Genomic DNA, 27,907 nt, shown 5'->3' with positions numbered 1-27,907 from the left:
GCTCAAATTTGCAGGATTCCAAGATTTACCCAGATACAACAGCTGTTGTGCAAGGAAACATATTTCTCTCTGTGTTCCACTGTTTTATTGCAGGAAAGGCAGGAATAGGGAAAGTTGAATTGAGGAATGTATCTGCTCGGCCACTGATAACATTACTCAGCACGAGTATGGACCTTTGCAGTCTATGGTGTGATGTTTCTGCCTGCAGCAGAGCTGGGGAGAAAGTTACTGCTTTCTACCACCCTGCTTCCCTGCTCCACTGGTTCAGGGAGATTCCCATAATTAAAAGTAAACAAACATGGATCATTCTCATATAATGTGGTTAGGGAGCAAACCTAGAGACCTATCCTCAACTGGCTGTAAAAAGAGGGGCTTTACTTAAAAGATTATTTTTCTAATTATTAAAGATTTTTCCTGTCTTACTTGCTTTGAAATTAAATTAATTTGGGTTTATGTTCTCCACCCATGATTGGTTTCCAATATGCTGCAAGTTGTCAGCTTTAGGCTTTGATGAAACAAACCATTGAACGCACTAGAATTTATAGTAGGAGAAAGAAGAAAGACTTTTCATTATTTGAAACAATTACAAAGGCACAGAAGAAGTTAGATACCCTCCACTTTCCCAGATTTACATAATAATTTCTAGGTTTTCCAAAAAGAAGTAAAGTATGATGTGAGAATACATAAGAAAACTCTTTGGACATAAAAATATAGGGATTGGTTTTTACCCCTCTCACAAACATTCATCTAGCCACAAATACTCTGGAAGATCAGACAGAGTCACTGAAAGTAAAACATTTCCAGGAGGTTTGGGTTTTTTGGTAACACTGTTCTCTGATAAAGAAATGTTTTTTACTGCAGCTGTCAATTGACTCCCTGTTTGGTGACTGATGGGAAGTGTTGAGCAGCCACGGCTAATGTTCGTAACTAGTTGTCACTGCTGTGTGCAGGGGAAGGAAGAGAGCTGGTAAGCATTTTGTCCTTACCAGGATTGAGAATGGGACATGTACATCCCCTGTTGGTCCAGGATTCTGGGTAAATGCTTCTGTTGCTCCGAGCAATTTTCACTTTGCCTGATTTCAGGACCTTCTTCACTTTCACAACAACTTCTGCGTGGCTCCCTTTGTCATGAGCCGATAGGATTCTTGCTTTTATCACTGCCAGAAAACATCCCAAGATAGGGAGAAATGATGAATTTCTACATGAACTTTGTTTTATGCTGCTAAAAGGTAGAATTCTAACACCTTGAAAAGAGACATGCAAAACCACTGCATTTGTACAGAAAGTGTATTCCAATGCTTGTCCACTTAAGTCGTGGTTCTTCTAAATAAATTTAAAGAAGAAAAGCCTAGATATTTCTATTGAAGTGGTTGACTGGACCTTTCACCATGTTATTTAGCAACTACTTCTTAATGGACTGATGTCAAATGCTTGGAAATCATAGGAAAGCACGTGTACGTATGCATAGGAAGGGTGGAAAAAACAGATCAGCTAACAGCCTGATTTTAAGTACACTGATTCTAGGCTTTATATTTTGCGGTTTGACAACTTGTGTTGAGCTTTAACACTGGCCTTTCAAAAACGTTGTCCTGGGGGAAGGGACTGTCTGCTCTACAGGAAGGAAGTCAGGAAGCTTCCCATCAGACTGCAGGCATGTCACATGGCTAGAATTCCATGATTGCACAACAAACCAGAAAAATAATTTTTGTTTTGCAGCCCAACATCTGGTTGCCTGATCAGTCCTGATCAGAAGTTGGGCATGTCACTAGACAAAAAATGCAGAAGAAACCCTACCTCTTATTTCATGACTTAGCCAGTCCTGTCATTTTTCATAGCTGTCAGCTAATAACATGTATAGAAAGAACACTGTGAAATTATCATACCTTGAGGGCATGTTACCCACTTACCATAAGCATATTTCATTTGGCAGAAGTCAGTGACGCTTCCAAGCACCTTTTCTTTGCACACACACTTTTCTAGCAGGTGAACCGCCGAACACAAAGAGTTGGAGAAGAGCCAGGACATGAGAGGGAAAAGAAAAGCAAATGATACTCAGTTATAAAGTTATATGAATGTATCTCCCATAATCTGGATGGATTTTAAGAGTAAGTTTGAGAGTGATCTCAGTTATTTGCAAATCTGGTTCTTGTTAGATGACACAATAATTGTTCTGAAATCTGATCAGTACTGTCAAGTAAAATGCAGCCCTCATGGGGTCTATTGTACAGTTAATAAACTGATACTAATAAAGAGATTTGTAAGAATCAGATCCAGGTGTAAATCATGTAAGTAATAATACCCTTGTTCAATCCCATAAGCTAAGAAATGCTGATCCTTGCTGGTGTTAGGGTAACAGCCCTCTCAGGAGACTCAAGGTATGGACTGTTACCTCTGGGTCTTACAAAGATGTTGATGCTGGTAAGTGCTGACCTTCATACATGGCATAAACTGAGAACTGTTTAAGTATTAAAGGCTCCACCTCATTCTGTAAGCCTACTTACATTTTAACTTCAGCTGGATACAGTATACTTCACTTTCTCTCATGAGCTGCTGTGCCATGAGGAGTATCTTACTCTCAAAATCACTTGCATTCCACCCCCGGGGGTGGTGCATTTCAGTTACGGCTGGCACGATATTTTTACAAATAGCATCTGAAGTTCTGAACAGCAATTGAACGTATAAGAAGGAGCTATATAAAATCATAAGCATTATGACCGCAATTACGACAACAAAAGGAGAGTGTGTTTTCCATACGATCTTATGCATGACTTACCAATTTCCAAAACTGAAGTTGGATAGTAGAGTTGGTTTGGAAAATAACAATGTAAGTGTAATGATAACCTATATAGTTCAGGTTAGCAGATGTTGCCAGCAGATGGGGGACAGACAAGCTAGAGAAGTGTGGGGGAATTTAAGTCGGGGTGGAGAGAAGGAAGAACTGGCATTGAGGGAAGTGACTAAACGTTCCCAGGCTCTGGGCTGTACCTGGGTGCCTCAGTGCAGAAAATCCCTGCTCGTGGTCATTCCATTTCCACTCCTCTTCACTCTCGTTGGTTGGCATTTGCACAAGGTCAGGGATTCGTCCCCCGATGGGGATGTTAAAGAATGGCTCGTTTTCATAGCTGGGGGGACACATAAACCAGAAGACTTGGTTAGGACATGAGATGGGTGGGAGGCAGGTGTTTGTAGTATGTGGCTGTATCCAGACATGAGCTTGCTCTCTTCAGGTTGGGAGTGCAAATTAAGAGCAAGACTTCATGCCGTATAGAGAGATCACAAGATCTAGGCTTTTATTTAGGCCTTGACCAGTGCTGACAGCATTTTTTAAAGTAACTATGTATTAGGCCTTTTTTGCTTTTGTTTGTTTTTACTGAATTAAGTAACTCAAAGTTAGTGACCACTTGATGTCACTAGGAACTGAGGACACCTGCAGGACCCATAAAACTACAGTTGCTCAGCAAATCATAGGATTTCTGTACTGACTCGTGCCTGTTTGGGATGCAGATGCCTGCTCTCTAGAAACAAGAAGGAGACCTTGTAATTCATTTTACCCTGGGCACAGATGAGAGGCAAGCTCTCCAGACTCTTCCATCTATTTCCAGGGCAAACAGGTGTGTTTAAAGATGCTGTACGTACTTTCCACAGGGTTGTGGAGTTGCCTATTATTATTGCAAAAAGTCATCATTTCAAGATTGCCTTGGATAATATAATGAACTTAAAAGTGTGCCAGCCACCAAATGGAATCCAAGAAACCTTTTATGATTTACAGCCACCTTTTCAAATGATTGTGCACCCTCCAGCATCCTCCAACAACTGCTGCAGTATTTCAGTTAATCTTTGTTTCATTTCACAGAATCCCATCTCAAAGCGAACCCAAAGGAGGGCTTCTTTACCCATTGACACAGTTTCCGGTATGCTGGTCGCAGTCTCTGGCACAGTCACAAGGGCGACAGCCATTTTCTCCAAAGCCCCAGTAGCCCATGAGACATCTATCGCAGTTGGGGCCCGCCACACCCGGCTTGCAGTAGCAGAATCCTGTCTTGGGGTGGCATCGCCAGCTTCTGCTGAAAGTTGCGTTGGCTGAACCCATTGGCTGGCAGGTGCAAGCTATGGAGATACGGTAAGAGGTGACTGAGGTTATGTGCCCAGGGCTCATCTCGTTAAGTGACATTTTTGCAAGGCTGATAAACTCGTGCCCTCTTCTTACGCTCGGTATTTTTAAGTCAGAACTGGTAAACATTGCATTGTCAGCCTACATTTGCAGTATTACTTTTGTTTCTTTTTTACTCATTAAGTACAGCAAAACAAGTGCAACTGGGAAATGTGTGAAAGTTAGTTCTTCTAACTACACAAATCTTGGTCATACAGGGTTTTGAAGTGGTAGCAGAAAGCCTCCACTGTGTGTTTATTTTCAAAGGGGCTTACAGGTGATTCCATTTTAAAGTGTTTTGCAAAAAAATTCACTAGCATGAACAAGGTAAAAAAATGATAGCTGTTGCCTATGTTGTCTTTACCGTGGAACACAGAGATCACAAAACTACTGTTTCCTCTGGGGCTAGATGCAGCTTATGCAGGTGGTTCAGATTATCTGAAACATCTTTTCAATTTCTGCCTCCAAAAAGTCCACAAATTTGTTTCAGTGCAAGTTGTAAAGGACAGGTCTTACCATGCAGTACTGTAAATGTGTAAGGAAGCTGATAAAATTTTTTGTACAAATACATGAGCAGATTTTTTACAAGGAAGGCAGACAGAATGAGAGAAGATCTCTAAACTCACTAAACTTACTTTACATGTAGCTGGAGATGAGCAAGTAGAAGGAAAAATCCCCAGATCTTTCTAATGCTGTTGCCCATTTAACACCAGTGTAGCAACTCAGGGCAACTTGGCAGTAAAACAGACAATTACAGCTTCTGTGGGCAACTCTGCCTTCACAGACAATAAATTCATAATCCCACACCACAGCGCATTCCCAGTGTGACAGCATCAGGGAAAGAGGTGGAAAGTAGTATACAGGTAGTGGTGCAAAGCCAACACAGTTGACTCCTCTCCATCAGGGTGGAGGCTAGCAGACATGGTCAAGCCTTACACCAACAGCTCTGCAGAGGTAAAATGAAAGCAATAAACATACCCACTCATTTCTAGTATTCAAACATGTTTGATGAAAATGAGAACTGAGCTGAGCTCCAGGCCTTCATATATCATCTCTTTTTTGTATTAACAAAGCAGCATGCCCTGGCTTTTGGTTGTAGCAGAGACTGAAAAGGAAATGCATCACTACTTCACCCATCTGGAAGAGGGCAGAAATAAAAATCTTGTGGCTAAGACCTGCTTTAACAGAGATTTTCAGTTAAATGCTGGACACCCAAGGTGTTTAGATAGCCTGGATTGGGAGCCAGCCTTTTGGATGCTTATCTGAACCAAACATGATCGCCAAAGCTTTTGAAGTTTGCCCATCATTGCTTCTAATGAAACTAGTTTTCTTCATGAGCTCACAGATAAGAGACCAAATGAACACTCTGATTCCACACATCATTTTACAAGGGGAGGGGGCAAGTATGTGACTATAAAGGCGGTTAAGTGTAGCAGGGATAGATTCACTTTCATCTGCAACCTCATATTTGATGCTCAAGAAAATAAAGTATCTTTTGAAAATAGTACAAGAAAAAGAGTGAGCAATTTTGTTTAGGAGACATTTCTCTTATGATCTGCTTACTATAGTTATTTTTTCCACCATGCCCTGTGTTCTTTATGCCAGTATTTTTAATAATATTTTTACACTCTGCTGTAGAAAGATCTCAGTCCGTTGTTTTCAAGGGACACTAGCACAATAGCCTAAGGACTGAAAATAAGCGTGCTGTCATGGGCAATGTACTCAACACAATGAGCTGGTTGGCGGATGGCAGCAGGCTTGCCTGTTTGCCACAAAGCAGTCTTGACTTTGGGAGCAAACCCAGGGATTTTGCTGTCAGGTCTGGAGAGCAGGTGTAACAATGAAGTGCTCATTAGCACTGACAGTTTCAAAGGCAAGTTCTGATTTGTTGCTGCTCAACTTGAATTATTTTTGACCAGAATTTTGCAGAGCTGACTACATCACCCTAAAAGAGGAGACACTTCTGTCCGTCACTGGAAAAAATGGACGTCATAGATTTGGGGATAAGAAGGGGAAACACATGCTTCCTTTACTTGCAGACAGGTCTGAGCCACAAGAAGTAAGAGGTTGCCAACAGCTGGGTTGGCTTGAATCCAGGTTTCTGATTTCACTGTAATATCTCTGTATGTGGGATCTACCTGTGGAGTTTTCACTGTAGATTTCTTCTATTTCTGCAACTTCTGGGTCTGTCTGTCTGTCTTTATTCCCATCGTATTTCTGGTTTTCAGGCTTTGTCAGTTAAGGTCACATAACAGATGGGTAAATCATTAGCATCATTAGATTACCTATCACCAACTGATTCAGGAAGATGAGACCTTCTCCCATCCTATCCCTAAGGGGAACTGGTACAGGACAATGACAGACAGCATTGACAGAAGGTGATGAGGAGGTAGGAAAAAAGTGCCTTTTTTTTTTTTTTTTCCTTCCATTTTGGGGCTACTGTTCAGGAAAACTAATGTTCCCAAATGACCTGGGGGGCATATTCCACAATTAGAAAATGGGACAGCTTCTGGTTGATCAGAAAGCAATACAAGTACAACACTTTCAGATGAGTTATACAAGTGGCTTGCGAATGCTTTACTCAGTCTGTGTTTGTTTAGCATTTCAGCTTGGGTGTGTACATTGTCTGGTTTCCAGACTATTACGGCCAAAATCCCAGTTGTGCATCTAAGGTAACTCCCAAAATAAGAGCCCACATGTCACATGCTGGAGGGGCAGCTGTTGATGACTGGGTTTTATCTGTTTAATAGTACCACAGATTTGCAGATAAGCCTCACAATTAAAGAAACATAAAAGCAAGTTTCCAAAACCTCACCCTTTTACATTTCCCAGCATTTGACAACACAGCATCTTTCCCTGCTGATTTTTGCTTCTTTTCTCTTGGCAAACCCTAGTTTTCTCTCCATCTGCCTCCCTGTCTAACAAAACACCAGCCGACGTGACAATGGCCTTGTTTGTCAAAGGCATCATCAATTATGTTAGGGACGGTGTGCAGACAGTTCTGGCTCAGAGATGGCTGGTTTATTTGGGCTCTCTCTTGGACAGCAGTGTAATGAAAAATTTCGTTATTGTACTTTAGAATTTGCTATCAGTCATGAAGTATCACAAAGCATCCTCTTGCCTTTTAGTCTCACTCCTATACTAAGTTTGTTTTGTCAGAAACTACTGTAAAAAGGAGAAGACAAGGAATAATGAAAAATGAATAATTCATAGAGCAGTCTCCACTGAAGTCCTTGGTAAATCTGTCTGCGTTCAGCACAGCTGTCTTTCCCATGTAATTAGACACAGATGTAAAATATAATATTGGTTGTAGCAATATGGTCCCAACTTACAGGAAAATATAAGTCCTCCAAGTAATTTGGTGGACTTTGAGGTGTCTTGCCTTGAACTTCTGTCTAATAATACTGTATAAGATAAAGCTATGAGCAGACTGGCTATTTGATGAAAGACAGGCAAAATGAAAAATCAAACAAAGCCTTTTGAATCCGAAATATATACTTGTGCATCTTTGGAACATATGACCAAATCGAGGCAATTTTTAAAGCATATCAGATGTGGGGATTGACTCAGTGATGTTTCTTAAATGAAGGAAATAAGATAGACAGCTGTGTGTGTGGTCAGGGCTGATTAAGACAGACTTTGAACCAAGATGTGATCAGGCCTTTGTGATATTACAATTAAAAGTTCACTCCCTCTGCTCAGAAATAAAAGGATGAGAAGCAGAGCTTTTCAGAGTGTGTGTGCATGTGTGTGTGTGTGCATGTGCATCTGGGCACATTTTAATTTTCAACCCTTGTGCTTAGAGTAAAAAAGCTTGTTTTCCTGGAGACCCTTTTAATGGGTCTACATGCCTGCATTATTTTTTAAGCTAAGCAGAGGGTGAGTACAAAAGATGGTGCCATTTCAGAAGGATCCCTTAAGCCTCCAAATAAGCCACAGGAAAGAGCCAAGGATACAGCAGCTTTTCTAACCATTGGTTAGGAAACAATTAGGCTTCCGAGTCAAAGCTCCCATACAAGTCTATATCCAAACTACTTAATCCTGTGTTGTCATCCCCAATAACAGGCAGGTGTGTGCCTTGCTCTGGGGCTCTTTTAATGCCTTCCTTTTTTTTTAAATATAGAACTACTAAGCAGTGTCAAAACAAAGCTCTGCACATGACTTGGCTCTCGTTCATCCCCAGCTGCTAGGAACAGGAGAAGCAGAGGGATCAGAGGCAGGTTACCTTTGCAGGCAAAAAGGAATAGCAGATTCACACTTACACGTCAAATTTCAACAGATTTTTTTTTTCAGGGGAATGTCTTTGCAGTCTCACATTGGAGGGTCAGCAAAGGGTGGTTTGGATAGTGCCAGGACATCCAATTGTTACACAACTTTTTTCTCCTAGCAGTGATTAAGAGAGAATGCTGTTCATTATTATGACTAATGCTTAAAGACTCTTTCTGGGCCTGGGCAGTGTCCTGTTAGCTTTCTGGGAGCCTGAGGGGGATGTCACAGCTGAACCTAGACTTTGCTCTGGATGGCAGAGCACTCTTCAAGCGTGCTTTCTCAAAGGGATTAGCACAGCATTTCATTCAGCTTTTTCATCAGATTTCCTTTCCCAGCTCAGTATCTACTGTACATAAGGGTCAAGTTTTGATCTCCCATTGAGGGTTTTTGTTTTTTTCTCTGAGTTCAAAATGGGAAGCTGAGGACCAGGTTGCTCCCACCAAAATCATCCATTCCGTTTGCTGTTTGCAGTGTATTACTGCTTTTCAGCATTTGCCCAGGTGGGTTTCTCATTTAGTGTTAGTCTGGCACTGTTTGCATGGCTTCCTCAAAGTGAGATGATGCCTTGGAGTTGGTCCATTTAAATCCTCACAAACATGTTAATCCAGAAGTGGCAGCTCTTCAATTTATGATCACAGGTTGAGGTATGCGAGAAATGTACCTGATGGTCTGATTGTCTAATTTCTTACTTATGAGCAGTACTCAAAACAGTAACTGTTTTTTACTGAGTCACCAGAGTTGTTTTTAGGGTCACAACCTGAACAATTTACTTAGACCACACCAGATTAAGTGTAATAGCAATGCAAGTTTTGCAACCTGAAGGATAGAGAAGTGGGCCTCCATCTTCATCCTTTCAGTTTAATACCAGCTCCAGGCATAAGGAGCTGGTGATAGTCCTGGAGGTGAATTCTTCCCTCTGTAAACTGAGTCTGTTCTAACCAAAACAACTCTGCCTGTCTGCACTGGTATTTCTGGGTTTGCTCTCACTGATAATAACCAAAGTAGTGAAACGTTCCCTGAAAATTCTCTGCAGAGATACAGCATAACGTGGTGTGCACACTTACACACTGCCCGCAGACCACATGGGGACATGTTTGGGGGTCAGTTCTTTCATCATACAAAACACTACCCTAGTGAGGTATTTCGTCAAATGTCATTGTGGGACTTCTCCTCACCTTAAATAAAAAAGGCACAGATCAGCCACTCCCTCCCAGGTTTCTCTTAACTCTGTCCCTTCTATTCCCACACAGGTACAAATATCATGCACACATCAGTCTGCTGTAAAAGCTGAGGGTCTCTAGAGTGAAACGCACTACCCTTTTCCTTGTATCTTGATATGGCAAGCGTTCACGCATACCTTTAACTGTGTGCGAAAGTCCCTTTGACTTGAATCATGTACAGGTAGGGTCATGCTTACCGATGTGCAATAATGCTGAATCAAACTTGTTAGATCCATCTCAACCAACAGAAACTCTAGTGTAGGCTAGCGGTCCAGAATACCTCTGAAGTCAAGGAAGAGAAATAGATACCCTCTAGAAGGCAATTCAGCTCGTCTATCTCGGGCATCTACGTTAGACTGCAATAAATCATTCCCTAGAGGTCCCCCTGTTTCTCCACTGACTGTACAGGGAGCCTAGAAAAGACTCATTTTCAGGTGGCTAAAGTGGGGTGGCATCTATCTAGGTCTAAGCATGCAAGTCAGAGTGGAAACGATTGCATTTGGGGGCCTTCTGCTAGCAGCAGCGTGCTCCCAGGTGAAAAGAACATTATTGTGCTTGACTGGCACAGTAGGAATAAAGCTCTTTCAACAAGGTAAATTTCTGAACAGTTTTTCTTTAGCTATGCAGAATATTGGCAAGGGGTACTGAGGGGCCTGTAACCAGACCAGACAAAAGAGGCAGAGGTAGGGTCAAGGTCTGATTTCATCCAGGCAGACTGTTCTAGGGTTTCCACACAGATAGGCTGTATTTTCAAACAATGTTTTTTCCTCTTCACTGCTCTCCGGTGCTCCTTGACTTTAGTGGTTATCTAATATTACACATGATATTAGGTACTACACCATCACCGTGCTGTTAAATACAAGAGTTCATACACAGATTCTTTCAGGTACCATGAGACCGAAAACTAATCTTCTGGCACAAAAACTTATTCTCATTACAATATTTCCCTGTAGCAAATCTGCTCAGAGTAGAAACAGGACTAGAAAGGGGCTACCATAGAACACTATGGGATACAGGGTGAGTTAGCTAAGCTCACCCCCAGCCCTGTCTGCTAATCAGTGTTCTGTGATGAACATTGTGAAATCAAAAAGAAGGAGTCATGTGGAAGCAGTCTGTGCTGGCACTAAGATCCAGTGGAAGGAATACAAATGAGCAGAAACATAGGATGTGTTGTGCACAGAAAGTTTAAGCAATATCATAGGCCATACAGTTCTAGAGGGAGAACTATCTGTAACCTGGGTGTTTACGAGCAATGTTGATGGAGAACATCTAAGGGTCAAGGAAGCTTCAAAAACACACGATGCCAGTGGGCATGAGTATAGATGACAGAGGGTGAAGTTCTCTGTGCTGGTAACTGATGTCTGAGCTATGGGGAAGTAAAACTATCCAAAGGGAGGCATGAAATGATGTATATAGTTGGAAATAGCAACCTCCCAAATAGATGCCAGATGGAATCAGATGTGTGAAGCCTGGCAGGATACTCAGGAAATGTTTATACTAAGTAAGGGAGATTTGGGCTGTGTTCCAGACTAGCTAGGTGCAAACTACCTTGATCCAGAGGTTGTACACCCTCTGCGTACAACCATTAGTGCCTCTATGCCTGAGTTACTTCCTAACACATCCTGCTGAAGTGTTAATGAGGCAATTAATTTGGACAGAGCACCCCATAATACAGCTGTAGAATCAAGAGATTAGTCTGAGTGAGCTCTGAGCTATTTGTTCCCAAGTGCATATGCATGGTCCCGTGCTTCCTACACCTCCTGCAGCCATTATGGTATATATTTACATGCACAGATGTTGCACAGTCAAATGGAATTTAACAGTAGCTTACACATAGGCACAGTCTTAAGAGATGCAGAAAAAACCCAGCTAAATAAAATGTGCCTCAAGAAGAAAGGAACCACATTATTTTAAATGCAAGCACAAGAAGAATATACCTTTCCCCAGAATGCAATGCATTTGAAGAACTGTAACAGTTATCACAACAACAACAACAACAAAGTGGGATACTAGAGGGAGAAATAGACACAGAAAATCAAGGTGATGATCTTTCATCAGAAAACTGCAGTTTAGGAAAAGGATGCAAAGAAAGGACAGTAATACTCATAAGTTACTTCTATAGGAGTTATTGATTTCTTGCTTTTAATCATGATTCTTCCACCATTCGTCTTTACCACACGTAACAATAGTCACTTACGTTTGCAGACCTCTGCAGAAGACATGGGTTTCCCTCTATCTCGGTAATAGCCCGGTTTGCACCTTTGGCATCGATGTCCCTCTGTGTTATGCTTGCAGTTGTCGCAGACTCCACCACTGCGCTTTCCTGATGCCAGCCAAACACTCAGATCAAAATGGCAGCTGTCAGCGTGGTTGTGACAGCGACACTCTGGTGGGAAACAGAATACATTTCAGGCTTTTACAATAGACACAGCAACACTATGTAACACATTTCACCTGCCTGCAATCCTTGATTTTCATAAAAACTAGAAGTTGCAACACAGAGTAAGAGTCCCAGCGGAGTCTGAGAAGCTTGGGTGGCTGTGAACTGTGTGGTATTCTGACAGTAAGACAAACTGATCTGATGGTACCAGTACAAAACCCTGTACAAAAGTCCTGTACAAAACCCTGGCATGCCAAAATATGAGGGGACATAGCTGCATGAAGAACAGATTTCTGCCTTGTAAATTCCACTTCCCAATAGCCACAATGGGTCAGCTGCAGTAAAACAGCATGCATACTGAAGTTTTCCTTCAGTGACCAGCAACTTATCCCCAGTTTCTGTAATGGCACCATTAGTGTAAATTGACAGAAGTCTTGTTAGGGGAAGACTTCTTTGGAGGGGAACTTTTCCTGCTGGCACGGTGAGTGCTCATCCTGACAGCCTGGATCAGTAAACTCCCTCCCACTTACTTCTGCATTCATTTGGCGCCCCTGTTTTTCCATCTCCTGGCTTCCAAGGCTGATCGTTGTATAGTGGTGCACATTTCTCACAGTGGTCCCCTGCTGTGTTGTGTCTACACACACACTTCTCGTGGACCTGTCAGGGGAAAGAGAATACGTTCAAATGGCTACAAGCAAGAACACAGTGGACTGCCCAACATCCTCATGAGGAGGTGAGACACCTGCACAACTCCCACAGAGCTGCCTGACACTCTAAGGAAACCCAGAGAGCCTGCCTGGAGCTTGAATGTGTATCTTTATCTCTCCACACAGTCACTAATGAACTAGCTTTTTCCTCTATCTTCCAGTTTAAATGCATGTGGCAACAATTTCTTTTTAAGTCTCCAGCTGGTGATTTTACTACTACACTGATGAACAGCCTCTAGGCTATTTAAATTGGGTAAGCTAACACAACTTATTTTAATTTACAAGTTCAGGGCAAGAGCATGCAAAGAGCCTGAGCAGGCAGTCCCCTCCACGTAGTCCCCAGTACACTCTTGGCTAGAGCTGAGTCACAGGAGCGCACAGTCTAACAGAGGATGCTGGACCCTGTTGTATTTGACATTAACAGTGGTCTGGAAGAGAGAGTAAATACAGGGCAATGAAATCACCATGAATTACTAAATTATAAATTGTTAGAGAAAAAGCAAGTAACCCTGAACCTCCTAGCACAATTAAAAATGCAGCAAAAAACATTAAAGCTGGAAAAATACCAACCAGTATATCCACAGAAAAACAATCCAAACAACGCATTTTGTGGGAGGAAAGCACTGATGTTTCAGGAGACTTAGGTACAGTAGGCACCAACCTACAAACTTACATATAGAGTCACAGAATGGTTGGGGTTGGAAGGGACCTAAAAGACCACCTAGTTCCAATCCCTCTTGCCATGGGCTGCCATATGAATAAGTATATATATGTATATATATATATATATATGTGTATGTATGTATATATATGAAATAGGTAAGCAGAAAAAGCTCAGTAACATTTTGGGCTGTGTAACCAAGAGCACCGTAACTAAGTGGATAGGTAATTGTACCTGCAATGCTGTGTTCAGTTTTGCACATCTTATTACCAGATAAATGAGAAATTGGAAGATGTTCAACAAACAATGAGCAAAAGCTGTCATGGCTGAAGAATAGGGCTGATCTACAAGCACTAAGCACATAAACCCACCTAAGCTAGGAAACAACAGTTTACAAAATATTCAAGGGGAAACAAAGAAGTGTAAAAAGTCTTGGCTGAAACTGGCTGAATAGTAGAATTCTCTCTGTGACTATTTCCTTGAAAAATTATTAGAAAAAAGAATTTGCTTCCTCTGTACTTACCTGCCTTCATTGGAATACAATATTGATTTTTAATCATAGAAATATTCTAATATATGTGAGTTTTGGAATCATGTATTCATACCAGAAACCTGACCTTGGAAACTGAACTAGTCCAGCCTTCAAACAAAGTTACTATTGAAACTGGTTCTGTTCTCAAGTAATTTCAGGCACCAGGAATATAATCGCCAGTTCCACTACAGACTGTGATCTGGTGTACAAGATTCTGGAATATCAAGCCACATCCAAGAAATGCTTTACAGGAGGCTTTTTATGTTGTGGGCTTGGGGTTTGGGTTTGTTTGGTTGTTGGGTTTTGGTTTTTTGTTTGATTGTTTTTAGTTAAGAAATAGGATTCCAGTATCTGTTTGCAATGCCTCAGAGAAAGTGTTTCCTAGAGAAGTTATTGGAGGGAATTTTCAGCATAGGGAGTGGGAGAAAGGGAAAAGTACTGTAGGTCGTGTTCTACACTCATCACAAGAGAAGCTGCTAGTGGTACGTATTTCACGTGCAAGGAGACACTTAGAGCAGGAAATGCACAGGAATCGGGGACTGGAGCCCTCTGCACTGTTGAGGTCACTAAGCTCTGCAGCCACTGCCACAGCTCTGGCCCACTGCATGTCACACAAAAAGCAGAGGCTGAAATTTCATTTTGACTGGGGTGTGAATTGAATCTAATCCTTTAATCTCACTGCTAATGTGAGTTATGTTTCTCCACAGTCTTTACTGAAAGTCCGGCTCTCCCTCTGCAGCCCTCCCTTCCCCCATCTCACGTAGCAGGTAGCTTGGGATCAAGAGAGAAATGTTCAAAAGAGCAGTTGCGTGAATGTGCTCCCCTGCCCCCAAACTCATCTCCCTGCAGCAATTTGCTCTCCGCTCCCCTGGTTTCTAATCCTCCCAGACCAGATATGTCATGTAGCTAGCAAAGGGGATAGGCTGCAGCTGATGCCATCGCCCCTCTATGGCCAGCTGGCAGATTTGCTGCCGCACAGAGCGGTTGGCTGCCTCCTCACGGAAGACTGAGCACAGACTTCAGGGTATGCATTTCTGTTAGAGCTCAGCACCAGTAAACCTCAGGAGGATACAGCATGTAGCACATTATGTGATGCCTCTCCAGACCTTTGTACCAGAAAGTCATCCATGTTCAAAGCGCTAAAAAGGACGACAAATTACAGGGACAAAGGCAAAAATACTAACAAGCAACAGTGTCGGGCTTCTCCCTGTTTGGGTTTGGCTCTTCAGGCTTATAAGTTCCCCCCATGGACACAGTGACTGATTTTCAGAAGCCATAGAACAGAGAAAAGGAGCAGGAATAAGAAGAGGTAAAATGAGTCTGACCTAGAACCATAGATTTTCACGTCTCCAAACTCCAGACTGTCTGAACTTTACAACTCATTCCAAACCATATCAGAACCAAAATCTTGAATCCAGTCACTTCTTAGGAAAATGCTAATGTATTTCAATGCAAAATTTGTAACTTGGCCCGTTGTGGGTGTTAGACATATACACAAACTGTGCATTCACTGTATTAAAAAATTACATTAAAAAAATGCCAAGATTATACAGTTGGGAAATGGCAGCATTAAACCATGCGGTCTTGTCTTAACCTTGAATGGCATGATCAAATATTCATTATTCCAAAGGACCCTGTGCTTACAGTGCACGGCACAGATGGTGTGAACACTCAAGAACAATTATTCAGAAAGTAAAGAGGAAAATTCAGTGAGAAAGGAAGAATCCAGTTGTTCTTTGGAGGCAAGTAGATGTGTCGGTTTCCCCACTGCCCACTGGTTCATTGCAAGCTGTAGGTTGTGGAGGCTGCCTAGGAATGGCATGTTGTGAGCAGGACGGAGGCGTAAAGGAAGCTTCCTGCCTGTGATCCCTGCTATTGAACGGCTTACCAGATATATGTGGAAGGATGACTAGCTTAGACAAAAGGGTTGAAAAGCCAAGCAGCCAGGAGAGCCACTGAGCAGCCAGGAGTAAAGAGTGGAGCTAGCATGGAGCATTTTTTAGAAAGTGTTAGGTCTGAAGACTAATTTTTTATATACGTTCAAGAACAAGAAAAAGAGAATTGATGGGTATTGCGGCAAAGGTAAAGGATAACGGAAGAGAAAGCAAGTCTGCCACACGTTATCTGTGGATGAGTATCTCATGGAAGATTTTTTTTTTTCCACAGAGACTAATCTCTTAGCATGCGCAGGTGAAAACAGCTAAGGAAGAAAGTGCAACATGAGGTGACAAAGTACAGAAAGGAGTTGGATAGGACAAGAGAGCAGAGACAAACAACTCAAGCAGAACACACACAAGAAAAGTGTGTGGTCATCGCAGAAAAACTGGTTAATGCAGGAGAAACCGAGCCGTGGAGAAGGCCTGTTACACTTAAGCATGGAATAAGGGTAGGTCGGGTGGCTGAAAGTAACAAGACAATTTGTTCTGTTAGAGAGGAAGCGATAGGAGAGACCCAAGTCCAGGAAAGAAATACAGGAAGCCGTCAGATAAAATAAGAAATGGGATATCTGCTTAGGGAAGGGAGAATGTGCGGGTCACACTTAACACCAACACAAAGAACAGGCATGTCACTGACTTATAGTTCACCGCTGAAATAAGTTCACAACTCTAAAGTGTGGGTCCAGAATACTAGAAGATTGTGCTCTGTACTAAATGCAAGACTTCAGAATACAATGGATCTCACAGGAACATGAAGTTGATCTTGCCAGGGTAAAGGAAATAGTCAGAGAAGTACAGATTTAGGGGAACCACACTGATATTTTTGTATGCCCTAGAAAGCAGGGTGAGAGTTACAAGGAGGTAATGATGATTAATTATCACAGAACAGCAAGGAGCAGTTGCTCTTTAAAGGTTGAGGAGCTATAAGCTGAATGTTACCACAGCACAGGCTGTGCCCTTACAGAGGGGGCACCATCCTGAGCAGAGTGGGCAGCGCAGGGAGGTGGTACCACAGCCCATTGACACCAAGAGGATAGACCAGGGGGAATTCAGGAGCAGCAAGAGACAGGCCCAGAAACAAGCTCACAACATGGGTTCAGAGTCCATCCAGGAGGCAGAATGAAAGACCAACAACACCACATGGTGTGGGGGGTCCACCAGGAGGGAAGCTACTACAGCATAGGCTTGGGGTCCACCCAGGAAGCAGGGCCAGAGGCAGGGATACAGACAGCACATCCTACAGCATAGCTCAGACAAGGAGCGGTAGCCCAGGGCTGAGCTTAAATGGAGCTCTCAGGCCAACGGACAGAAAGCATGGGCAGGAGTCCCAGGTGGGGCTGGTCAGGGCTGTTAAAGTCCTTTTAGTGTCTTCAGGACCCTGATAACAGTACTTTGATTGCCACTGGATTAATGCCATTGGAAGCTTTAGGGTATCTGACTACTAGGAGGCATCTGAGGAGAAAAATACTTCAGCTTTCTAGATTTGGAGCTGGCAATCCAGGTGGTCAGAGCTTGAAAGCAAGGTGTGAGAAACAGAGGCTTACATGAGATTCATACCATCAATTAGGAAACCTAGCCAGTTTTCAGCCAAAGCCTGATTAGTTTATGACATGTATTTATATGAATACATATAAATGTATTGGTACAGCGGGAGAAAGACTGAGATCCAGGGATTTCTCTCGCACATCTCTGTTTTGCTTTATCCTCAGTATTTCATTTTATCCTCAATGTTCTATATGTGATGCTGTATCACTCAATATATACTGATCCCTAGATACAAAAGTATTTAGGCCTCTATGGGCTTTTCCACAGTGCTCATTGCTGCAATAATCGGGTACTTCAAAAACATTACGGAATTTATTTTTATGACGTCTCCCTTCATCTGCTTCTCCTGATTACTGTGATAGCTCTAGTTGTCTCCAAGGATCTTTCCCATTCATTGGAGCATCACTGAGAGTTCAGTTGCTCTGACAAATTTTTTTGAAACTGGATGGTGCCTTCCAAAGCTATTGTGGGGAATGGATCATAGAAATAGATGCACTGGCAGGCAGGCAGACTGTGTGATCATATCAACCTCCCCATTTCATAAAAGCTGTCTGAAGTACTATGTGCATAACTGTAATAGTTTATTTTCTTGCAGCTCTGCTTTCTGAGTGCATTCAGCCCAGGTTACTCATGTCACTAACGCATGCTATGAACTTTGAAAGATGAAAACTGTTGCTTTGAATACTGATACTCTGGCTGTATCAATCTTCCAGTTTTCTAATCAGCTTTTGCAAAGGGTAGAAGTTTATAGGCTGACATACTTGCAGTGTTATTAGTCCAGGAAAGGAGAAAAATGTTATTCTATACTCTCAATCACCATCATATTAGCTTTAATGGCCGCTTGAAAGCAAGCTCTGTTTTTTATTTTGCTATAGCAGCTATGTTCTCAGGCTGTGGTTTCATGATGTAAAGTCTTTGGGGGTTATCTCGATTTGAGACATTACTGCTTTCTTTACTACTTCTTTCTATGCTATCACCTTCTGGATCACACCCTGAGTCATGTGTAAATTGGCCTGTGAAGCTAAACTATGTTAAAAAAAAATTTAAACCCACTTTTTTTTTTCCTTGGCACTAGTATTCTTAATCTGGATTAATTCCCTCATCTGCCTCACAGTACAGTCGTGCTGTTACAGTCTGGTATTGCTGCCAAAGGCTTTGATTTGTACGTCCACCACCTGAGGAGCTTTGAAGCAGGACATAGAGGAGGTTATAGCTTCATGGGTTTTAATGCCAGGGTGATCAGTTTCAATCATTTAGCTTGACCTGCTACACTAATCCATGAATTTAATCCATTAGTTTTTCCATGGAGCTCAGTAACTTCTGGTTGATTTATAGCTAATAGTGTAGAACCATAACCTGCTTCTGTACAATGGTTCCAAGAAATTACATGATACTTATTCACCTTTGACTGCGCAAAGTTGCTTCACCTGAATTCTGATCCACAGCTGAAAGAGTGAATGGAAATTTTCCACCTGTTTGTCCCACAATTTCTTGATTTTTTTAAAGTCTGTTTGGCTTTGTATAATACCTGAAGCCTCCTGTTTTCTGTCTGCCTATTTCATTTCTTTTACCTTTTGTGCTTTCAGTAAATGTTGTGGTTGTTGCTCTTTCTCCTGAGCTATTCTCAGTCTGTTTTGGGGCTTTTTTCCTAATGAATGAAGGTTAAATTTGGAAGCCTTCCAGAACAGAGCAACTGTTGCTGATACGGAGAAAATGTTTGTCTTTGGGCTCTGTATTCAGTTTGTAATGTCACCAGAGAAATTTTGGATACAGCAGTTCGCAGTGACATCAGAGGCTAGTCCCTTACCTGCTTTTAGTAAAATTGCTCTTTCTGGGTTATTTTAAGTAGTTAAATACAAAACAGTGCCTGCTGTTCCTCTTTGTTTCTCTTACAGTTCAAATGGGCTCTGTTGTCTCTCCAAATGAAGAGATGTATCCATGCAAATTTATAATAAATCCTTCAATATCAGGTCCTGAGGAGAGCACATATGACTTTTAAGATGCCAAATTAAAAAATTCTGTCATCTTCTTCAAATTCACAAAGATCTAAAAGAATGGGTGGCTTGGGAGTAAGTCACATATCAGAGTGCTGGCTACGAGTAGCTTGACAGTTTAGATTCCTGCTCTAGTCAGGAATGAAAAAAGCCATTATTTTCCTATGCACTTGCTGGTTTCTGGGAAAAGGTCTAGTAAGTATATGCATCTAAAAACTAGTACACATATGGGTGTTTTCTGAGGGAACTGAATTTCTGGCTTGTACTTGGTCACTTTGGTAAATTAAGTCTGAGGGAACTTGGCAGGGATTAGTAGAGCTTGGACACTTGTGGCAAAGCCACCTGAGCCCATACAGGTTTTCATCTCCACAGCAGTGAGTGAATGAGCTGCCACTGGTTCCAAATTCACTGCATAGGTAATGGTGAAGAAAAATCAGTGATAGTGTTTAGTTGAATATGCAGACTAGCATCACTAAGACCTTTTGAACAGTAAAAGAACAGGATAAATAGACCAGAAAAGATACAAAATTAATGCTACGTGTGAGGGAATATAACTCAGCCTGTGACAGTTTCAAGACACAACTCCATCCTCTGCCTGAATTCACCTCCATGAGTTTTACACACACACCTGGCTGTGCCTTTAGCCCACATTTCACTCTGGTTTCCTATTGTTTTTCTTTCTGAATGCTGGCTTGATTTTTATTCATTTTTGGGCTAAGCTGTCCTCTTGTTTTTACCTACAGTGCCAACAACTCCATTATCAATCTGTAACAGACTGCATACAAGTCATGCTGAAGTGCAACCCCTGAGTTACAACAGGTCACCAGCTCTTGGTGAGTGTCTTAAGAATGGAGGAAGCAGGAAGGGGAGTGAGGCTCTGTATTTTAATAGGTGAATGCCTGAATCACAACGTAATGAGTAAATACCACTGTTCAAGCCTCCTGAAAGTGAATGGCATAAGTGAGTTTGGTCTTGTTTGAGGCTTTGTTCCTGATGCCACTGAACAGTCTGGCCTGACTACCAACCTTTGCTGTAAAAAGACCCAGAATTAGTTTTCAGGGGAGGAGGAACTGGGAGAAGCTCTAAATTCTGATATACGGACAAGGATTGCTGGATTTACGGGTTAGGCATAGTGGGTTAGCACACACTGAACAGTTCAGAGAAGTTTGGACATGACCTGTTCATTCAACAGGCAAAATAATTCCGTCGTTTACTTTGTAATAAGTCTGGCTAACTCCAGCAACTGTCTCGACTTAGCTGGGTTTCTGCTGGTTAATCCGCAGTGGCTCTAGGGGTGTGTGATTGAAAATCCACTCCCAAAGTGGGCCTGTGAGCTTTTCTCTGATTTTTTACCTCTATTGAGTGAACTTGGCAGCATGCATAGCTCCCATTGAAGTGAAATTATGTTGAGTAATGGCATAGATGAAGCCAAGAGAAAAATAGCTTTCTACAACTTCTCTGCAGATGGCTGCAGCTTGGAGAGTGGGGAAAGGGCAGGGCTGAAAAAGGCACAAGGCCAGCCAAATTTAGAAGGAATCTGAGAAGAGAGAAAAAGGGCTAGAAAGCCTGTGATTTAGCAGAGAACTTGTGCACAGCAAAGAAAGGATTCTAAATGCCTAAAGGGTGCAAAGCTAATCCCCAGGACCCTTCAGCACAGTGAGTGAAGCCAGGCAAGGAAATATATGTAGGATTTTGCAATTTTTGCACTGAGTAATATGGAATTTGTTTATAATCCTGTGCAAAATTGCTCCATGTTTTGTGTGCACCTGCTGCCAATGTGTTAAAATGCAAACTCCAGGTATCCACAAGGTACAACTCCAGAAAGATTTGCTTAAATTACTGGGAGATTTATTGGGGATGAGTGAACTGGCTGGAAGGTCTGGAAAAGCCTTGGTAAAAGACTGAAAACTTTTGTTCTAGTAACATGTAGGTGAGCTGAGGACAGAAACAACACAGCAGTCTACTCAGTTCCAAGGGAACTTAAAAGCACAAGGACTTAATGTAGGAGGCCAAACACAGCAGCTCCTATGGTTGTCACATTCACAGCAACTTCTTAGTGTTGGTAGCTGTGTCAAATTCTACTTAGAGACAGAACAGTATATGTTGTGTGGAGCTTAAACAAAAGAACCTCAGAAATTTGCTGTACTATGGGACATCAGAGAGGTATTGGTAGCAAGTGGCGGCTGATAGCTGTGAGGTGAAGCAATTATTTTTCTGTCTTCGACACACACACATAGATTCTTGTAGCTTTAATGTGAAAAGCAATCCTTACAAGAACTATAAGGCTTATTTTACCACCCCTAAAATACATTTACAAGTGTTTCCCATCAAATGTTTCTACTAGCAGGGTTATTACAGTTCTTTCACAGATACGAAAGTAGCAGAGAACATCACTTAAGTGATTAAAACAACAAAAAACACTATTAATGACATCAGTTAAGCAATAAAATTAAATTACATTTAAATGGCTCACCCGTAGCCATTGCTTTTAAGAAAAGTTCTGTTTAAATCTAATAATGTCAGAAGTTGTTTTCTACCCCATCCCATAAAGCAAGAGGCGGTTCCCTACAGTTGAGTGTCTGCATGGGTGGATCAACACTGAGCCCTGATTTAGGAAAACAATTAGGCATGTGTTTAAATGCCAGTCCTGAATAGGCATGTTTTTCTGATTTAGCCTTCAGTAGTAGTAAAAGATATTTCCACAAAGATAATAAAATGTAGGGAAAACTTGTTGACTTTATAATTGCAGAATTCCAGCTGACGGAACCACTATATGGATCATACCAACAAAATTGTTATTCTCTAAACCATAGGTACTCAAAACATCATGTTGATGGAATGAATGCCAGATGCTCTGGCTGCAAACCACAGGTTCTCGGTAGAGCTCGTGGGGAACCTGCATGGATATCATGTTAAACACACTGATTATGATCAGAAGAGGGAGGAAGCACAGCCCACATACCCTATGTGCAACAAGGAAATTGAAGATGCAGTATGCCATGGTATATTGTCAGGGTACACCAAAGTAGCCAAATTAGCCATCTTTCATAAGATGAAATAGCACTCAACAACTAATTTAATTTCAGAGCTCAACAAGGAGGCAGGGTATGTTCCCCCTAATAAGGAGCATCTTGGCCACTGCAGGTGGATGAGGCTGCACCCAGCACACAAATACTCCTGCTCTTGCCTGCACTTCAGCAGACAGTGCTAAGTGAAAAGGCAGGGGATGGGCAGAACCTGCCTCTAAACTACCTAGGAATGGTCCCTGGAACTATTTTAGACCTAACATCACCTGAACTTTACCAGAATGTCAGTTCAGAACTAGGTGAACTGCTGCTTACATGTGTCCCTGCTGTTCCAGCTGAAATGGCTGTAATGCAAAGTAGTGCGGATTCTCTTGGGAGGGGAGGACAATCTTGTTAAAGTTTGAGTCTAGTGCTGAAAAGCCAGCAAAATCAGAAATGTTCACAAAAACTGTGGAGATGAACCCAGATTACAGAGCTTAAGTCTGTATCGAACAGTACTCAAACCTTTAAAACTTTTTCATTAGGAGCACTACTGCAAGTTTTGTGCGATTCTAGGAGATATCTGATGTAGCATCTGAGTCAAAACTATAAGAAACCTTACCAGAATTAATACATTTTTTGAAAGGAAACACCCCAGACACCAACCCAGAGGTGTACTTGAATTTGGAGGATACAGTACACCTAAAATAAAGGGGGACTATGTACCATATTTTCTCTTGGATCCCAATTTTTAACAACTCAGAAGGACAGGGGTGTTGATTTTTGGACTGACCAAGAACCAACTCCTGGCAGTAATAGAGGCATTACTTTAATGTGCCAGTCTTCCTCACAGTCACTCTGAAACATCGAGAGAAGCTTAGCATGTATAGGAAAGCTCTTTTTTAGATTTACTTAGGTATTCTTCAGTTAAGGTTTCTGATGACTTTTGTGAGAATGTGATGAAATAGGATCTTCTGGATGTGACCTACAAGACAAGTCTGAATATCCTTTTCCAACTTTTATCTAAGTAATTGTTTGAGAACTTAACTATCATTTAGAGTCACAGTTTTGAAGCACATCTTGCCCTAGGAAACTAGGAACTCACTAAAACTATCCACTAAAATTAAAGAGAACCTTTCCATGATGCTTCCCTGTCAGGTTCTTTGTCATCCCTGAACACAAATGTCTGAAACTTTCTCATCCACCTGCATGTTCTCTGAAAGGGTTTGGTCCGCTGTGGGTAGCAAAGGTGTCAGCAACAGCACTTTCTTTTCATGTAGTTCATGTAACTCATGACTACCCATTGCTCTGTAATTTATATGACCTTCTTTGTTTTCAGGTCATTATGAACAGAATTTAAAGTCCATATTCAGTTTTATTTTTGGAAAAATACCAGCACAGGGTTCTGTTTCTAGAATTTATTCTGATATGATCTAGAAGCTCTTGTAATTTATTTATTTTTTAATGTTCTTGATGCTGCTCACATAGCTGATGTACACAGGGTAACTTTTTCTTAAACAAAACCTACTTTGAATTGCCAGCTACAACAGAGAGCACCTCCTGCATCTTAGAGTGCTGGACATCATACAGACTGGCACAGCTTGCATCAGATAACATGAAAACTTAGCTGGGGATTATCAGTAGAACTGCGCAAGATACCTGAAGAGGAGGTAATATTTGCAAGTGATACTCAGCCAAGTCACCTAGAAAATCACTGCAGAAAAACAAGTTTTACCTTATGTAACCTCCATTATGCCAAACAAGGAATCTTACTTAGGACCAGATCCTGTTCCCTTTGAAGTAAGTGGAAAACTTTCCATTTGCTTCATTGTGGAGGATCAAACCCACAGGGAGTCTAGTTTGTCTCTGCAAACAGGATAAAGAAGCAAAAGAAACATCCAAGGCCACTTGTAAGAATTTCCTGGCAGTGTAGGTACCAATAATCAACAAGGAAAAAAGCCCTAATGCTTTGTACAAAAACATTTTGATCCATATGTGCTTTCCTCTGTCTATACTTACTTCTCATGAACTAGAAAGAGAACTGTGAAATGTTTGGCAAACAGAAAGGACTTTGATCTAGATTCTGTGTTCTGCCCATGTGTGCTTTCTGCTTTGTAAACTTTGCTCTGGAAGCACCCCTGAACTCAGCTAAAATGTGTCATCAAAGCAGATCCTAAACCTGACAGCTCTTGCTAACTTTGTGGGAGCTTAATAAAGAAATAATTTACTGTAGAGCAACACATAACTTTGTGCATCCTGCAACAGCAATACCTGGAACAGGATTACATTCCATTGCATCCAATGGTAGAAGAAAACTAGATGTATTCAGGTGGCTAGGTCCTGGCAGCTGTTTCCCTTATAAGGCATCTTAATGCTCTCCATTTAAAAGAAAATGCTTCTCTGTAGTTTCTGGGGAAAATGCAGTCTCAATAATTTCCCTCACTGACAAAGGACCTACTTATTTGAATAATGCAGGCCATGAAATACAAAAAGAAGAATTTTGTCCTTAGCTGTGATAAGAAGTTATTTAAGTTGGGTATGACATCTCTGTGTCTGTTTGGTTTTTTCGTTTGTTTGTTTGGGTTTTTTGTCTGAGGACAGGGAATAGAAAACAGAAGACATCACTGTCAATGGCAACAAACCCCAGATTCAAGGTATGTTTCTCCAGAAGTTTCTTGCCTGTTGCTTACAGCTCCCATCTTAATTTCTCGAAGTTTTTCTGCTGTCTGACATGATATTCTCAGTAGTTAATAAAGGAAGTGTGATCTAGATAAATTGTGTTGAGATGGATGCATGGCTTGTTAAAAAAAAAAATGAAAACAAGGCACACTGAAAGAGTAATTATTACTTGTTTACTGCCAAAATAAGAAGTCAAAGGACATTTCCATTGGATCCTATGGAAGTCTACTTTGAATCTTGCTGTACTCAGTATTTTCACAAATGACTTTTGGCCAGAGAGAATATGTGTGAATCTATCTAGGATTTCAAGCTATGAGGAGTGATGTACCATTTGGAGGTCAGTTTTACAATTTGCAGTTTTCTTGTATCCGTTCATTTCTACAACACTGCAGCATCTGTGACACTGCTTCTCATACAGCTGCATTTCTTATTGGCAGCCTCGGTGGAGAAGGCAGAAGCTGAAAGGGTTGTCATGACTGAACTGACAGATCCACAGATAAATTGATCATTGACAGATCATCTAGTAGTCATAGATCATCCAGTCCCTCTAAAATGGTGTTGAAAAATGCCAGTTCAAAAGTATCAAGAAATTTGCTTTAGTTTTCTCCATTATTTAGCCTCCATATAGTATCAGTCTAGCAGTGTTAGAAGTATTACAAATCAAACCAATTTCTTTTAAGAGTAAGAAGAGCAGGCTTACAAGTTAGCACAGCTATGTCTCTTCCAAGACCTAACTGCAGAATGATCTCAGTTTTTGGGCCTATCCCATGGCAAACAATTACGGTTGTTTTCTAAATGGACTTGCTTTTAAGTATAGAAAATCAATACATTGTAGAAGGACTCTGAACTCTTAAAGACTGCAACTCCTGTTACTTAAGCCTTTCTGTGGAGGTCTGTGTTTTTCCAGCATTCTATTTAACTACTTGACAGCAGCCCAGGAAACATGAAGCTGCTCTGCTTTCATGCTGTGATATCACCCACACTAGCCACATAAAAACTGTGTGTCTTGAGACTCGCTCTGCCCATGTGTTCATTAAATATTAGATGTGGCCAGTGGGATGAATCAGATTGTTTCTGGACATGCAGTGTTTGTTTCTAACATCTCTTTTCCCCGTCCTGTTTTAGTTACCATGTGACTGAAATTACAGCACCTTCCCCTCTCTGCCGAGAAACTGCAAGATGACAAAAATTTTTGTTGCAATGTAGTTTGGCTGAGATAAAACGTCTCATTGGTGTTCACCTCACCACTCACCACCAAAGGCCTTTTCCTTCTGCATGTAATCAAGAAGATTACCATGCTGTAAGATACAAAGTTATACCGTGTATAAACTCCCTCATGCTAGCTATGTAAACCAAATCCTGAGGTCTGTGCCTATGTGAACTCGCCTTTCACCACTACAATATCATCATTGGTAAGTATTAGATAAAATGTAAAAGTATCCAGGAATCTGGCTCTTCCAGGAGTGGATTTTCACTGCATATTTGAGAAAGAGCTAGAGTGTAATGACTAAAGCAGAGAAAAGAGGAGCAAAATAGCATGATCATCTTTACTCCAGGCTAATATGACCTGGGAGTAGAATTTTAAATGTTGACCTCCTAAGTTTCCACACCTCTGGTTAGTACAAAAACCCAAAAACTAAGGAAGGATAAGGTAAGAACCTTCCAATCATATCTGCAGAATGAGGATCATCTGCTCTCCATGATCTCCGGGGGAGAGGGGACGAGAAGGAATCATCTTAATTTGCAACAGAAATTATTTAAGCAGGCACTAAAGAAGAGCTTTCAAAATGTCAAAATGGGAAGAGCTACTGAGGGTTGCTGTTGGGTCTTCTTCATCAGAGATTTTCAGAAACCAGTTCAACAAGCATGGATGGCTTAGGTGTGCTTGATCATACCTTTATGTGAGGACTCAGACCAGCTCACTTATGGTCTTTTCCAGCCCTTATCTAGGATTCTAGGGGTGGTTAAAGCTCTGGAAGGCTTTTCTCACTGCTGCATTTGAGTCCCTGCTTAAGCAAAGACTTGCTAGTGCCTGTGCAAATGAGGTTATGCATCCACCCTCTTGTCTCCTGGGACAAGAGTCACTCATGAAGTGCATTGCATCAAAACTGTTTCACCTTCTGCCCCATGAAGTCATCGATGGCACAAAAAGATTCTATTCCCTTGTGACTAGTGGGGGAAAAAAATAACCAGTCATAGTTACATGGTTATGGCAGTAATATACACAATATTCTCTTTTCCTTTTCTGATGGGCAGAGTGTTTATTCTTCTACCAGCTGTATTCATTTAGCATGTTATTCATCTATTTGGTTTCACTATGTATATATTTAACGGAATGCAAAAGGGAGGATGCACTCTTCAAACAGCTTTTCTCCACATAGTTATGTATTAAGTGAGTTTATATTTATAGTTAGCTGAATCTGATAATATCACCTGGTGTTTGAATACTGTAGCTGAATCTTAGATTTAGACCACAGATGGAACTGATTCAGAAACGATTTTGCAAATGTTGTGAAACTCATATAGTCCTAATTATCTTATAATACCTACCTCTGAACCTGGAAAAGTTGAAAGGAAGACAATGTATACACATTCCATAAGAAAATAAACCAAAATGTCAAGTGTACCATATATCTAAAGGGACAGAAATTAGCTGAGGATGTATTTCTTGAGTCTGTTATGTCAGAGTGCACCAGGGACTCAAGTTCTAAGGGTTTTGGGGTTGGTTTTCAAAACCCATTAAGAGACAGAAAGCCTTCCAGGACCATTGGAGCCATTGACTAGTTTCAAGTGGCTTGAATTCTGTCTGTGATACATGTGTTTAGATG

General features: G+C 41.4%; 1 protein-coding gene across 1 annotated transcript in view; it reads right to left on the bottom strand.

Annotated features, from left to right (window-relative positions):
• Positions 1–27,907, bottom strand: part of LOC102059267 (netrin-4-like) — a 55,973-nt gene that overhangs the window by 5,280 nt on the left and 22,786 nt on the right. Inside the window, exons 4-9 of the mRNA XM_005432530.3 lie at positions 12,550–12,676; positions 11,837–12,025; positions 3,894–4,107; positions 2,986–3,122; positions 1,908–1,976; positions 987–1,157 (exon numbers count right to left, since the gene is read on the bottom strand). Of these exons, the coding sequence (XP_005432587.1) occupies positions 987–1,157; positions 1,908–1,976; positions 2,986–3,122; positions 3,894–4,107; positions 11,837–12,025; positions 12,550–12,676 (907 nt within the window). The remainder of the gene's footprint in view (positions 1–986; positions 1,158–1,907; positions 1,977–2,985; positions 3,123–3,893; positions 4,108–11,836; positions 12,026–12,549; positions 12,677–27,907) is intronic.

This window comes from Falco cherrug, chromosome 4 (genome assembly GCF_023634085.1).
Source record: "Falco cherrug isolate bFalChe1 chromosome 4, bFalChe1.pri, whole genome shotgun sequence".
Taxonomy (NCBI): Eukaryota; Metazoa; Chordata; class Aves; order Falconiformes; family Falconidae; genus Falco; species Falco cherrug.
The sequence above is the reverse complement of the archived record's forward strand: the minus strand, read 5'-3'. Positions and strand labels throughout refer to the sequence as shown.